Source organism: Catharus ustulatus, chromosome 29, assembly GCF_009819885.2.
Source record: "Catharus ustulatus isolate bCatUst1 chromosome 29, bCatUst1.pri.v2, whole genome shotgun sequence".
Classification (NCBI taxonomy): Eukaryota; Metazoa; Chordata; class Aves; order Passeriformes; family Turdidae; genus Catharus; species Catharus ustulatus.
The window spans coordinates 1,218,595-1,232,680 of record NC_046249.1 but is presented as its reverse complement, the minus strand read 5'-3'; the positions used below and the strand labels follow the sequence as shown (position 1 = coordinate 1,232,680).

The window sequence follows — 14,086 nt, the reverse complement described above, 5'->3', positions numbered from 1 at the left end:
TAGTGACTCGTTTTAGTTGAGCAGAAGCCATGGGGGGGGTGGGGGGTGGGGGGGGGGGCTCGAACCACAGATCTGTTGTATTTTTGAAGTGCAATAACTTTGGTGTTTTTGAAGACTGACAAGGGCTGCGCGTTCCCTTTTCGTTGAGGTTGGTTCTGGAGGCGGCGGCCGTGACCTGCAGGGCACCCCAGGGACAGGGACAGTGACCTGCAGGGCACCCCAGGGACAGGGACAGTGACCTGCAGGGTGCCCCAGGCCTGGGGACAGTGACAGTGACCTGCAGGCCACCCCCAGTGACAGTGACTGACCTGCAGGGCACCCCAGGGACAGTGCCAGTGACCTGCAGGACAGTGACAGTCACCTGCAAGACACTCCAGGCCTGGAGACTGTGACAGTGACCTGCAGGCCACCCTCAAACCTGGGGACAGTGACCTGCAGGCCACCCCCAAATTTGGGGACAATGACCTGCAGGACACTCTCAGATCTGGGGACAGTGACAGTGACCTGCAGGACACCCCCAGGCTTGGGGACAGTGCCAGTGACCTGCAGGCCACCCCCAAACCTCGGGACAGTGACAGTGACCTGCAGGACAGTGCCAGTGACCTGCAGGTCACCCTAGGCCTGGGGACAGTGACAGTGACCTGCAGGCCACCCCCAGTGACAGTCACAGTGACCTGCAGGCCACCCCCAGGCCTGGGGACAGTGAAATGACCTGCAGGCCACCCCCCAGGGACAGTGACGGTGACCTGCAGGCCACCCCCAAATTTGGGGACAATGACCTGCAGGACACTCTCAGATCTGGGGACAGTGACAGTGACCTGCAGGACACTCTCAGATCTGGGACAGTGACAGTGACCTGCAGGCCACCCCCAAATTTGGGGACAATGACCTGCAGGGCATCCCCAGGCCTGGGGACAGTGACAGTGACCTGCAGGACACTCTCAGATCTGGGGACAGTGACCTGCAGGCCACCCCCAGTGACAGTGAAATGACCTGCAGGCCACCCCCAGCCCTGGGGACAGTGCCAGTGACCTGCAGGCCACCCCCAGGCCTGGAGCAGGAGCAGGGCAGGCCAGGGGGCTCCTTCCAGACGGTGCCGGCTGGGCAATCTCAGTTTTTAGCCAACTACCTCGGTAACTCAATTCAGGTTTCTTTGTGTCCCGAGCCCGTGCGAGGGCAGGGCCCGGGCGCCGCCGCTCCGGCCCCTCCACTTCTCTGTCCCAGCCTTTGGCCCCAGAGCCAAAGCTCCTCCTGTGCTCTTGGCTGGCAAAAACCTTGTTGCTTTTTGAGTTTGCGAAGCGTCGCCTTTTTGACTTTGTCTTGGAGAGTTTCTGTCCCGGCCTCTGCCCCAGCTCTGCTGCTCCCGCTGGCTCCTCCCGGCTCTGCTTCGCTCTGGACCTCGCTGGCTTTGCCCCCTGTGCTCAGGAACAGCCCAGGGTGAGCTGGGCCTGGCCCTGGGCTGCCCGAGGAGCAGGGGGATGGCCCTGGGCTGGGCTGAGACCCCCGAGGGGCTTGGTGTTGCTGGGCACTGCCAGACCCCAAACACTCCAACTTCCTTATCCTGAGTGTCCCAAAATCCTCCAACTTCCTTATCCTGAGTGTCCCAAAATCCTCCAACTTCCTTATCCTGAGTGTCCTAAAATCCTCCAGCTTCCTTCATCCTGAGTGTCCCAAAATCCTCCAGCTTCCTTCATCCTGAGTGTCCCAAAATCCTACAGCTTCCTTCATCCTTCCCCTCTGAGTATCCCAAAATCCTCTTCCTTCATCCTGAGTGCCCTAAAATCCTCCAGCTTCCTTCATCCCTTTCTGAGTGTCCTAAAATCCTCTAACTTCCTTTGTTCTTCCCCTCTGAGTGTCCTAAAATCTTCCATCCTTCCTTCATCCGCTCTGAGTGTCCCAAAATCCTCCAGTTTCCTTTATCCCTTTCTGAGTGTCCCAAAATCCTCCAACTTCCTTCATCCCTCTCCTCTGTGTCCCAAAATCCTCCAACTTCCTTCATCCTGAATGTCCCAAACCCCTCCATCCTTTATTCATCCCCTCTGAGTGTCCCAAAATCCTCTAACTTCCTTCAGCCTTCCCCTCTGAGTGTCCCAAAATCCTCCAGCTTCCTTCACCCCTGCCCTCAGATACCCCAAATCCTCCATCCTTCCTTCATCCCTCTCCTCTGAGTGTTCCAAAATCCTCCAACTTCCTTTATCCCTGCCCTCAGGGTACCCCAAACTCTCCTTTCTTCTGCCATCCCTCTCTGAGTGTCCCAAAATTCTCCATCTTCCTTCATCCCTGCCCTCAGGTACCCCAAACCCTCCATCCTTCCTTCATCCCCTGCTCTGGGCACCCCAACCCTCCCTCCTCCCTCCCCCCAGCAGCCAGGGGGGCACACAGGGGGTGCTGCTGCCTTCCCCAGCATTTCCCCCTCACTCCAGAAAATTCCACGTGTGGCCAATCCCACCTGCAGGGAGAAGCCCCCGAGGTCCAGCCAGAGCTGCCCCAAAAAATCCTCCTTGGCCACTTGCCCGATTTGAGGAGGGGTCCCCTCTCCCAAACCCCTCTCCCAGGTGGGCTGGGGGTCCCTGTGGGAGGGGGATTCTCCCTGTCCCCTCCCTCCTGGCCGGGTTTTGTCCCCAGGTGGGGCAGGGGGGACCTGGAGCAGCTCCTGCTCCCCCTCCCACAGGGACACCCCCAGGCTTTGCTTTTCCTGCTCTTTCCTGGCTGTAAGCAATATGTTTTCAGGTTGAAACGGGGGTGGGGGTGGGAAAAGGGGGATGAAAACAACTGAAAAAAAAAAAACCCGGGTAGAGCTCCCAAATTAATTTTACTGTACAAAGTTCTGTGCTCGCGGCCCTGGCTGCACAGTAGCTTTTAGAGTCCAGTTGTTTTCCTAATATTTTTATTCTAATTTAATTGCTCTTAAATTTTCCAGGCCAAGCAACTGTTTGGAAACACCATGCTTGTTTTAGTGCTTTCTGTTGGAGTTGGCCAGCTCTTCCTGTACATATGTTGGTTGTTTTTTTTTTTTTCTTATATCCTGTTTTTTTTTCTTCTTTGTTTTGTAAAGAGAAGAGAAAAAAAAAACAAAACAAACAAAAAAAAAGAAAATTATTTTTCTTTCCCTCAGTACACATTCTTCAAATTATAGTGTTTGTTAAATAAAATGAAAGATTTACATTTAATTCTGTGTCGGCTTGTTGGGATTTCTGACCCCAGGGTCTCCAGGATCTTCCCCAGGATCTTCTCCCAGGGATCTCACTCGGCATTCCCAGGGAAAATCTTCCCTACTGGGGTTCCCCAGGATCTCCCCCAGGCTCCTGAGATCTCCAGAGGGTCCCCAAAATGAAACAGAGGGATTTTCCTGTGTGGCAGGAGGGTCTTGGGGCACTCCCAGGATATCCCTGGACATCTCAGAGTCCCCAGGATGACCCTAAAGGGAACCTGGAGGGTCCTGGGGCAATCCCAGGATTTTCCAGGACATTCCAGAGTCCCCAGGATCACCCCAAGGGGAGCTTGGAGGGTCCTGTGGCAATCCCAGAATTTCCCTGGACATCCCAGGATCACCCTAAAGGGACATTGGAGGGTTCTGGGACAATCCCAGGATTTCCATTGACATCCCTGGACATCCCAGAGTCCCCAGGATCACCCCAGGATCACCTTGAAGGGACAGTGGAGGGTCCTGGAGCAATCCCAGGATTTCCCTGGACATCCCAGAGTCCCCAGGATCACCCCAAAGGGAACCTGGAGGGTTCTGGGGCAATCCCAGGATTTCCCTGGACATCCCAGAGTCCCCAGAATCACCCCAAAGGGACATAGGAGGGTCCTGGGGCAATCCCACAATTTCCCTGGACATCCCACGGTCCCCAGGATCTCCCCAGGGTCACCCCAAAGGGACCCTGGAGGGTTCTGGGGCAACCCCAGGATTTCCCTGGACATCCCAGGATCACCCCAAAGGGACCCTGGAGGGTCCTGGGCCAGCCCCAAACCCCTGTGGGTTCTCCCCCAGGTTTTGGGGTGCAGCCAGACCCCCGGGCACCCCCTGGCCCCTCGGGCACCTCCTCGGTGCCACTTTGAATTCCTCCACCTCCAGCGGATTAATCATTTTATTTATGAGGCTTAAGGGCCCAAATCCCGTTAAAGCCGGGGCTTTGCCAGATAAACAGCCCGCTTTGGGGGCAGCTCGTTTGTGAAAACACAATTAGCAAACCCTGTAATCTGCACTAATTACCGGGCCATGAGCTCCGGCACTCGCCGGCAGCACCTGCACCATGGGGGACACGGGGGACAGGGGGGACACCAGCGGGGCCGGGGCTCCCCCAGCGCGGCGCCCGCCCGGGGCCTCCTTCACCATCGAGTCTCTGCTCTCGGGGGCCGGGGCCGCCCCCAGCCCGGAGCCCCCCGGCCGCAGCCCCCCGGACAAACCGGCCCAGTCCTACATCGCCCTCATCTCCACCGCCATCCTGTCCTCCCCCGAGAAGAAGCTGCTGCTGTGCGACATCTACCAGTGGATCATGGACAACTACCCCTACTTCAAGAACAAGGTCAGGGAGGGTGGTGGCGGCTCCTGGGGGTTTCTCCCCGGGTTTGGGGTTGGTGTGGGGTGGGGAGCTCGCCCGGCTCTGCTGAGCTGATCCCTCAGGGAGTCCGTGGGGGTGGCCGGAGCTGCTGCCGGGGGTGTCCGGGCTCGTCTCGGACCTGCTGGTGTGGACTGAGCCCATGGGGAAAACGCCCGAGGAGCCGGGGATGGTTCCACAGGGAGTGGGGTGGGGTCTGAGGGGCCGGGGGACTCGGCCTGAGTGACCCCTGAGGGCTGAGTGACCCCTGAGAGCTGAGTGACCCCTGAGAGCTGAGTGACCCCTGAGGGCTTGAGTGACTCCTGTGGGGCTGAGTGACCACTGTGGGGATGAATGACCCCTGAGGGCTGAGTGACCCCTGAGAGCTGAGCGACCCCTGTGGGCTGAGTAACCCCTGAGGGGCTGAGTGACCACTGAGGGCCTGAGTGACCCCTGTGGGCCCAACTGATCCCTGTGGGGCTGAGTGACCACTGTGGGGCTGAGTGACCACTGAGAGCTTGAGTGACTCCTGAGGGCTGAGGGACCCCTGTGGGCTGAGTGACCCCTCTGGGCCCAAATGACCCCTGTGGGCCCAACTGACCCCTGAGGGCTGAGTGACCCCTGAGGGCCCAACTGATCCCTGTGGGCTGAGTGACCTCTCTGGGCCTGAGTGACCCCTGTGGGCTGAATGACCCCTTAGGGCCTGAGTGACCCCTGAGGGGCTGAGTGACCCCTGTGGGCCCAACTGACCCCTGTGGGCCTGAGTGACCCCTCTTGGCTGAGTGACCCCTGTGGGCTGAGTGACCCCTTAGGGCCTGAGTGACCCTGAGGGGCTGAGTGACCCCTGTGGGCCCAACTGACCCCTGTGGGCCTGAGTGACCCCTCTTGGCTGAGTGACCCCTGTGGGCTGAGTGACCCCTTAGGGCCTGAGTGACCCTGAGGGCCCAACTGACCCCTCTGGGCTGAGTGACCCCTGTGGGGCGAGTGACCCCTCTGGGCCTGAGTGACCCCTGTGGACCTCTCTGAGTGACCCCTTAGGGCCTGACTGACCCCTCTTGGCTGACTGACCCCTCAGGGCCTCACTGACCCCTGAGGGCCTGAGTGACCCCTCAGGGCCCAACTGACCCCTCTGGGCTTGACTGACTGACCCCTCAGGGCCTGTCTGGGCCTGAGTGACCCCTCAGGGCCCAACTGATCCCTGTAGGCCTGAGTGACCCTTGTGGGCCTCCCTGAGTGACCCCTCCAGGGCCTGAGTGACCCCTCAGGGCCTGAGTGACCCCTCTGGACACAGGAGAAGAGTTGGCGCAACAGCGTCCGCCACAACCTGTCCCTTAACGAGTGCTTCGTCAAGGCCGGGCGCAGCGACAACGGCAAAGGCCATTTCTGGGCCATCCACCCCGCCAACCTGGAGGACTTTGCCAAGGGCGATTACCACCGGCGGCGAGCGCGGCGCCGCGTCCGCAGGTCAGGGGGGCTGGGGGGCTCTGAGGGCCACCAGGGAGGGGTTTGGGTCACCAAGGAGGGGTTTGGATCACTGAGGGAGGGGTTTGGGTCACTAAAGAGGGGTTTGGGCCACCAATGAGGGCTGTGGGCCACGAAGGAAGGGTTTGGGTCACCAAGGAAAGGTTTGGGTCCCTAAGGGGGGGTCTGGATCATCAAGGATGGGTTTGGGTCATCAAGGAGGGGTTTGGGTCACTGAGGAGGGGTTTGGGTCACTAAACAGGGGTTTGGGCCACCAAGGAAGGGTTTGGGTCACCAAGGAGGGCTTTGGGATCACCAGTGAGGGCAGTGGGCCACCAAGCAAGAGTTTGGGTCCCTAAGGAGGGGTTTGGGCCACCAAGGAAGGGTTTGGGTCACCAAGGAAGGGTTTGGGTCACCAAGAAGGGCAGTGGGGTCACCAGTGAGGACTGTGGGTCACCAAGAAGGGCAGTGGGGTCACCAAGGAGAGGTCTGGGGTCACCAATGACGGTGGCAGTGTCCCCTCGCTGACCCCGCGCTGTTTCCCCGGCAGGGTGACCGTCGGCTGCCTGCCCCCGTACGCGCTGTACGGGCTGAGCTGCTGCTGCCCCTGCTGCCCCCCGCGCCCCCCCGGGCCCCCCCCGGGCCCGCCCCGGCTCCCCCCGGGCCCCCCGCGCTGGGGCTGGGGCTGGGGCTGGGGCTGGGGGCGGCTCCCGCTGCTGCCCCGGGGCTCCGGGCCCGCCCTGCCCCGGGGGCCCTTCCTGTGACCCCCCTCAGCCTGCTCAGGTGTCCCAAATGTCACCCCTGTGTGTCCCCTCAATGCCTGGGGTCTCTCCTGTGTCCCCCCATCTTCCCTCAGGACACCCCAGTGTCCCCCCACGAGCAGCACTGGTCACACTGGGAGGGGACACTGGGGGACACCTTCACCACCCCCCTGGGGGAAACTGAGGCCCCAAATTGTCACCAATCCCCCCAAACCCCTCAGGGGGAAACTGAGGCATGACCCCAAATTGTCACTGGTCCCACCAAATCCCCCTGAGGGAAACTCAGGCCCCAAATTGTCACCAATCCCCCCAAATCCCTCAGGGGGAAACTGAGGCACGGCCCCCAATTGTCACTGATCCCCCAAAATCCCTCAGGGGGAAACCGAGGCCCCAAATTGTCACCGATCCCCCCCAAACCCTAAATCCCCCTGAGGGAAAATGAGGCACAGCCCAAAATTGTCACCAATTCCCCCAAATCCCCCTGAGGGAAACTGAGGCCCCAAATTGTCACTGATCCCCCCCCAAACCCCAAATCTCCCTGAGAGAAACTGAGGCACGGCCCCAAATTGTCACTGAACCCCCTCAAATCCCTCTGAGGGAAACTGAGGCACCAAATTGTCACTGATATCCCCAAACCCCTCGGGGGAAACTGAGGCACGGCCCCCAATTGTCACCGCCCCCCCCTCCCCCGCACGCTCAGGCACATATGGGGCTTAAACCCTGCAGCGCTGCCCTAATTATTCCCTCACTAATTGTCCCTGACGCCCCTAATGAAAATCGCGGCTCCAGGTGTTAAGTGGCATTAGAGCGTCTCGCTAAGAAAGACGAGCCGGCCACTTAATCCCGGCCTAAACCCGCAAAGCCGCGCTCGCGGCCCGCACAAGGCAGATTATGACACAAATTAATCCCCGAGCAGCGGCCGTGCCCTTTGGGGCTGCCGGGGACACCGGTGACATTTTTGGGTTTTTTTTTTGGGGGGTTTGGGGTCAGCCGTGCTGTGCTCTGTTTGTGGGGTTAATTCGGGTTTTTGGGGTTTTTTTGGGGTTTTTTTTGGGGGGGTTTTGGGGGTCTCAAAGTGTCCCAGGAGGATCCGTAAAGCGCGGCCATCTGTCCCCAAACGCGATTAGGGGACACCCCCTAATCCCAACCCCCCCGGGCGGCTTAATGGGGCCGGGGGCACTGGGGGGGCACTGGGCAAACTGGGGGGGCACTGGGAGGGTGGGACCCCCCCTTTGCTCATGGTCTGTAAGGGGGGGAGGGTTTGTTCTGTTTGGGGAAACTGAGGCACGGCCATGGAGACCCCCCCAGCAGCCCTGGGCACCCCAAAATTGGGGGGACATAAAAAAAAATCCATTTGTGCACTCCTGGAGAATCCTAAAACAGAGGGAACATCCCAAAAAATCTCTTTGTGCAGTCCTGAGCACCCCAAAATCGGGGTGGACATCCCCAAAAATCTCTTTGTGCAGTGCTGGAAAACCCTAAAATAGAAGGAATCTCCCCCAAAAATCCCTTTTTTCAGTCCTGGGCACCCCAAAATGGGGGGGACATCAAAAAAATCCCTTTGTTCAGTCCTGGAGAATCCTAAAATGGGGAGAAACTCCCCCAAAAATCTCTTTGTGCAATGCTGGAGGACCCTAAAATAGAAGGAACATCCCAAAAAATCTCTTTGTCCACTCCTGGGCACCCCAAAATGGGGAGAAACTCCCCCAAAAATCCCTTTGTGCACTCCTGGAGAACCCTAAAATTGAGGGAACATCCCCAAAAATCCCTTTGTGCAGTTCTGGATTCCCAAAGTAAAGGGATCCCCCCCCAAAAAACCCTTTTGAGCAGTCCTGGAGAACCCTAAAATGGAGAGAACACCCCAAAAATCCCTTTGTGCAGTCCTGGAGAACCCTAAAATAGAAAGAATCTCCCCCAAAAATCCCTTTTTTCAGTCCTGGGCACCCCAAAATGGGAGAGAAACCCCCAAAAATCTCTTTGTGCACTCCTGGAGAACCCTAAAATAGAAAGAACACCCCCAAAAATCCCTTTTTTCAGTCCTGGGCACCCCAAAATGGGGGGAACACTCCCAAAAATCCCTTCATGTAGTCCTGGAGAGCCCCAAAATAGAGAAAACACCCCCAAAAATCTCTTTTTTCAGTCCTGCAGAACCCTAAAACAGAGGAACACCCCCCAAAAAAAATCCCCTGTGCAGCTCTGGATCCCCTCAATAAGAGAATCCCCTGCAAAACAAAACCCAACAGTCCTGAACATCCCAAAAAGAGGAAAAATCCCCCCAAAAAATCCCCTCAAAACACGGGGAACCCCCTCCACAATCCCCAGAAAGGAGGAAATTCCCCCAAAACCCCCGGGAACCGCCAGGTCCCGCCCCAAAATCATAAAGAAAAAAAAAAACCAAAATCATCAAAACCCCAAAATCATCAAAACCCCAAAAAAATCCCGAGCCCGTGCCCTCCCCCAAGAAATCCAGCGGGCTCCGGGTTATTTTTAATATATAGTTTATTTCTCTCTTTTTTTTTTTTTAGATTTTTTTTAAATTTTATTTTTAAAGCCCCCCCCCAAAGTGCAATTTTTATCATTTTAAATTTTTTTTTTTGTCGTTTTTTGTCATCTTTTTTTTTTTTTTTTTTTCCTCATCTCCCCCCACTTTATAAAGAACTATCAAAGTTACAATCTATGGAATGTCTTTTCTGTGCTTTATTTTATTTTTTTTAATATATTTCTTTATATTCATTTTTTTTTCTTTCTCTCTCTCTCTCTCTCTCTTCCTTTACCTCTCTCCTTTTCCTCCCCCTCCCACCCCCGCCAAAATCCTCACCAAAAAAAAAACCAAAAATTGGAAAAAAAACACATAAAAACCGCTGCAACCTTTGCGAGTGCTTGAAGATAAAGAATCTCTTTAATAGATTATATGGAAAGATGCAGGAAAAAAACCAAAAAAACCAAAAAAAAAAGGGAAAAAAAAATGAAAATAAAATTAATAATTATAATAAAGTGGCCCCACCTCGAGCGTCCTTTGGGGTCCCCGGGCCGAGCTCGGTGTCCCCCCCGTCCCTGGGGACATTTCAGCTCTTGCTGTGTATATATATATATATATATATAGATAGATATAGATAATTTTATTATATAAAACACAATTTAATGCAGCATTTTGCCCCCTCCCCACCCCAAAAAATTTCCGTCCCGTTTTGCTCTTTTTTTAAAATTTTTTTTCATTTTGTTTCTCTTGATTGAAATTCATTTTTTTGTTGTTGTTGTTGTGAATTAAAAAAAAATAATAATTAGGAAATTTAGAGAGAGAAATTCAAGGGGTTTGGTTGGTTTATTAAATTTGAAATTGAGTTTTGATTATTGAATTATTAATTGGGGGGGGCCCTAAAGGGGGGGAAATGAAGGAGAATTTTGGGGTGGGGAGGGGGATTCAGCCCTTTCCTGTGGAAAAATGAGAAATGAAATCCCCCTGTTTGTTGGGGGGAAAAACCCAAATTTAATCCCAAATTTATCCCTGAATTTAATCCCAAATTTATCCCTGAATTTAACCCCAAATTTATCCCAGCCCAGCCCAGCAGGGGGAAGCCCCCAGACCCCAAAATCCAGGATTAATCCCCTTAAACCCGGCCTGAGCCCCCCAAACCTGGGCTCTGCACCCCAAATTCGGATTAAACCTCCCCAAAATTCAGATTAATCCCCTCAAAATTTGGATTAAACCCCTCAAAATTCAGATTAAACCCCTCAAAATTTGAATTAACTCCCAAAATTCGGATTAACCTCCCCAAATTTGGATTAATCCCCTCAAAATTCAGATTAACTCCCCCAAAATTCAGATTAAACCCCTCCAAAATTCGGATTAATCCCCTCAAAATTTGAATTAACTCCCAAAATTCGGATTAACCTCCCCAAATTTGGATTAATCCCCTCAAAATTCAGATTAAATCCCCCCAAAATTCAGATTAAACCCCAAAATTTGGATTAATTCTCTCAAAATTTGGATTAAACCCCCCAAAATTCAGATTAAACCCCTCCAAAATTCAGATTATCCCCCAAAATTTGGATTAATCCCCTCAAAATTCCAATTAACCCCCAAAATTCAGATTAACCTTCCCAAATTTGGATTAACCACCTCCAAAATTTGGATTAAACCCCCCCAAATTCAGATTTAATCCCCAAAATTCAGATTTAATCCCCAAAATTCAGATTAACCCCCAAACCCGGGCTGAGCCCCCTCAGGGGGAGGTGGGATGGGGGGAAATGAGGGTGGGTGGGGGGGGGTCACACAAATTTTTTCCTCTTTTAAATAAAAAAAAAAAAATTAATTTTTTTCCCTCCCTATTTCCCCTGCTTGGCTTCCATCCAAATGTTATTATTTAATAATCACCATTATTATTATTATTAATAATAATTTCATTATTATTCCTCTCTCTTCCCACCGTAACTCAGCACTTTCTTTGGCAACACTTTCATCCCTACCTGGATTCAAAAAACAAACAAAACAACAAAAAAAAAAACCAGAACAACCCTCAAATTAAATTAAAACGAATCAGAATAAAGACAAAAATAAAAATAAAAAATAAAAATCTGCATGCTGAGCTACGGGGGGGGTTTGGGGTGGGGTTAAGGCGACGGGACAGGAACAATCCTGGGTGATTCTGGGAGGGTTTGGAGCTTTATTTTTAATTTTTTTTTTTTTTTGCTTTCTCTCGATTTTTAGTGCAAACTTCACCTTGTGCTAAAGTGTTGCCAGTGGGGAGGGGACACGGGGACAATCCTGAGTCTGCTCCTCTCTCCTCTTCCTCCTTTGTGCTCTTTTTCCTTTCTCACTTTTCCTTTTTTTTCCTTCTTTCCTTATTTTTCTCCCCTTATCCCCCCCAGTTTATTCTTTCTTTCCTCATTTTTTCCCCTCCTTTCATTTTATTTTTCCTTCTCCCCCTCCCTTTTCCTTCCCTTATTTTTCCCCTTTTATTTCTCCCCTCCAATTTCCTTTCCCCCCCTTTTTTTTTTCCTTTTTTATCATTCTCCCATTTTTTCCCCAATTTTTTTCCCATTTTTTCCCCTTTTCCCCACACCTCCTCCACCCCCTCCTGGTGCTGCTTCCCCAAAAACCCCAAAATTTCCTTTGGGATTGGGGATGGAGAAGCAGCAGCGAGGGTGGAAAAACCCCAGGGGAGAAAATCCAGGATCAGAGGAACCCCCAGGACCTGGAGCTGAACCCAGACCCTCCCAGGGCTCTGAAAAAACCCAAAAATCCAGCTGGGAACGGCCCCTGCCCTGGGGGATTCCTGCCCAGACCCCAAATTCTAATCTCAGACCCCAAATTTCAATCTCAGATCCCAAATTCCAATCTCAGATCCCAAATTCCCAGCCCAAATCCCAATTTTCCTTCCCAGATTCTCAATTTCCTGGCCCAAATCCCAATTTCTCTGCCCAGGGCAGAGCTGGAGAGACACAAATCCCAAATTCCCAGCCCTGATCCCAAATTCCTGGCCCAGATCTCAATTTCCAATCTCAGATCCCAATTTCTCATCCCAATTCCCAATTTCCTGGCCCAAATCCCAAAATTCCCATTTCAGATCCAAATTTTCTGGCCCAGATCTCAATTTCTCAGGCCTGATACAAATTTCTAATCCCAAATCCCAATTTCCCTTCCCAGATTCCCAATTTCTCTGCCCAAATCCCAAATTCCCTGCCCAGGACAGAGCTGGAGGGACACAAATTCCAATTTCCAATCTCAGATCCCAAATTCCCAGCCCTGATCCAAATTTTCTGGCCCAGATCTCAATTTCCAATCTCAGATCCCAAATTCTCTGCCCAAATCCCAATTTCCCAGCCCAGATCCCAAATTCCCTGTGCAGGGCAGATCTGGAGGGACAAAAATCCCAAAATTCCCAGCTCAGATCCCAATTTTCTGGCCCAGATTCCAATTTCTCAGGCCTGATACAAATTTCTAATCCCAAATCCCAATTTCCCTTCCCAGATTCCCAATTTCCAGCCCAAATCCCAAATTCCCAGCCCTGATCCAAATTTTCTGGCCCAGATCTCAATTTCCAATCTCAGATCCCAATTTCCTGGCCCAAAACCCAATTTCCCAGCTCAGATCCCAAATTCCCTGTGCAGGGCAGATCTGGAGGGACACAAATCCCAAAATTCCCATTTCAGATCCCAATTTTCTGGCCCAGATCTCAATTTCCCAGCCCTGATCCCAATTTCTCTGCCCAAATCCCAATTTCCCTTCCCAGATTCCCAATTTCCTGGCCCAAATCCCAAATTCCCAGCTCAGATCCCAAATTTCCAGCTCTGATCTCAAACCCCCAACCCAGATCCCAATTTCCAATCTCAGATCCCAATTTCTCAGCCCAATTCCCAATTTCCTGGCCCAAATCCCAAAATTCCCAGCTCAGATCCCAATTTTCTGGCCCAGATTCCAGTTTCTCAGGCCTGATCCCAATTTCTCTGCCCAAATCCCAATTTTCTGGCCTAAATCCCAAATTCCCAGCTCAGATCCCAAATTCCCTGTGCAGGACAGAGCTGCAGGGACAAAAATCCCAAAATTCCCATTTCAGATCCCAATTTTCTGGCCCAGATTCCAATTTCTCAGCCCTGATACAAATTTCTCTGCCCAAATCCCAATTTCCCTTCCCAGATTCTCAATTTCCTGGCCCAAATCCCAAAATTCCCAGCTCAGATCCCAATTTTCAATCTCAGATCCCAATTTCTCAGCCCAAATCCCAATTTCCTGGCCCAAATCCCAAATTCCCTGCTCAAATCCCAATTTCCCATCCAAGATCCCAAATTCCCAGCCCAAATCCCAAATCCCAAACCCAAATCCCAAACCCCAAACCCCAAACCCCAAACCCCAGCCCTGGGGGGAGCAGGAAGGACCCAACCCCAAACCCACAAAAATCCAAAAAATCCCGACACCTCTGAGCTGGCACTGGCTAAAAAAAAAAAAAAAAAAAAAAATCCAAAAAAATAAAATTATTTCTACAAAAAAAAAACCAAAAACCCCAAAAAAAACCCGAGCAAGGCTGTGGGGAGCCACAACCCCCAGGATTCCTGCCTGAAATTCAAGCTTCCATGGATTTTTATTTTGATTTTTAGTTAAAAAAACCTAATTAGCATCTTCCTCCCATCCTCCAATCTCACTTGGATTCTGCCTATATTTGTATTTTTTTTTCTAGGATTTTTTTTTTGTTAAATATATATATATATATACACATTTTTTTTTTCTTACAAAAATAAATTTAGGCTTTTTTTTTTTTTTAATAATATTTTTTTTTCTCCGTAGAAGTCGTTTTTTTTTTTTTTAAAGTTTTTTTTTTTTACTTG

General features: G+C 52.1%; 1 protein-coding gene across 1 annotated transcript; it reads right to left on the bottom strand.

The window, feature by feature from the left end:
* Window positions 1-59: 59 nt before the first annotated feature.
* LOC117008241 lies at window positions 60-4,258 on the bottom strand. The gene is made up of 5 exons (XM_033081919.1): window positions 4,217-4,258; window positions 1,044-1,415; window positions 890-1,003; window positions 642-818; window positions 60-504 (listed from the first exon to the last, which is right to left on the bottom strand). Exons 1-5 carry the CDS (start codon window positions 4,256-4,258, stop codon window positions 358-360), a joined length of 852 nt encoding a protein of 283 aa, XP_032937810.1. The 3' UTR covers window positions 60-357.
* Window positions 4,259-14,086: the final 9,828 nt, after the last annotated feature.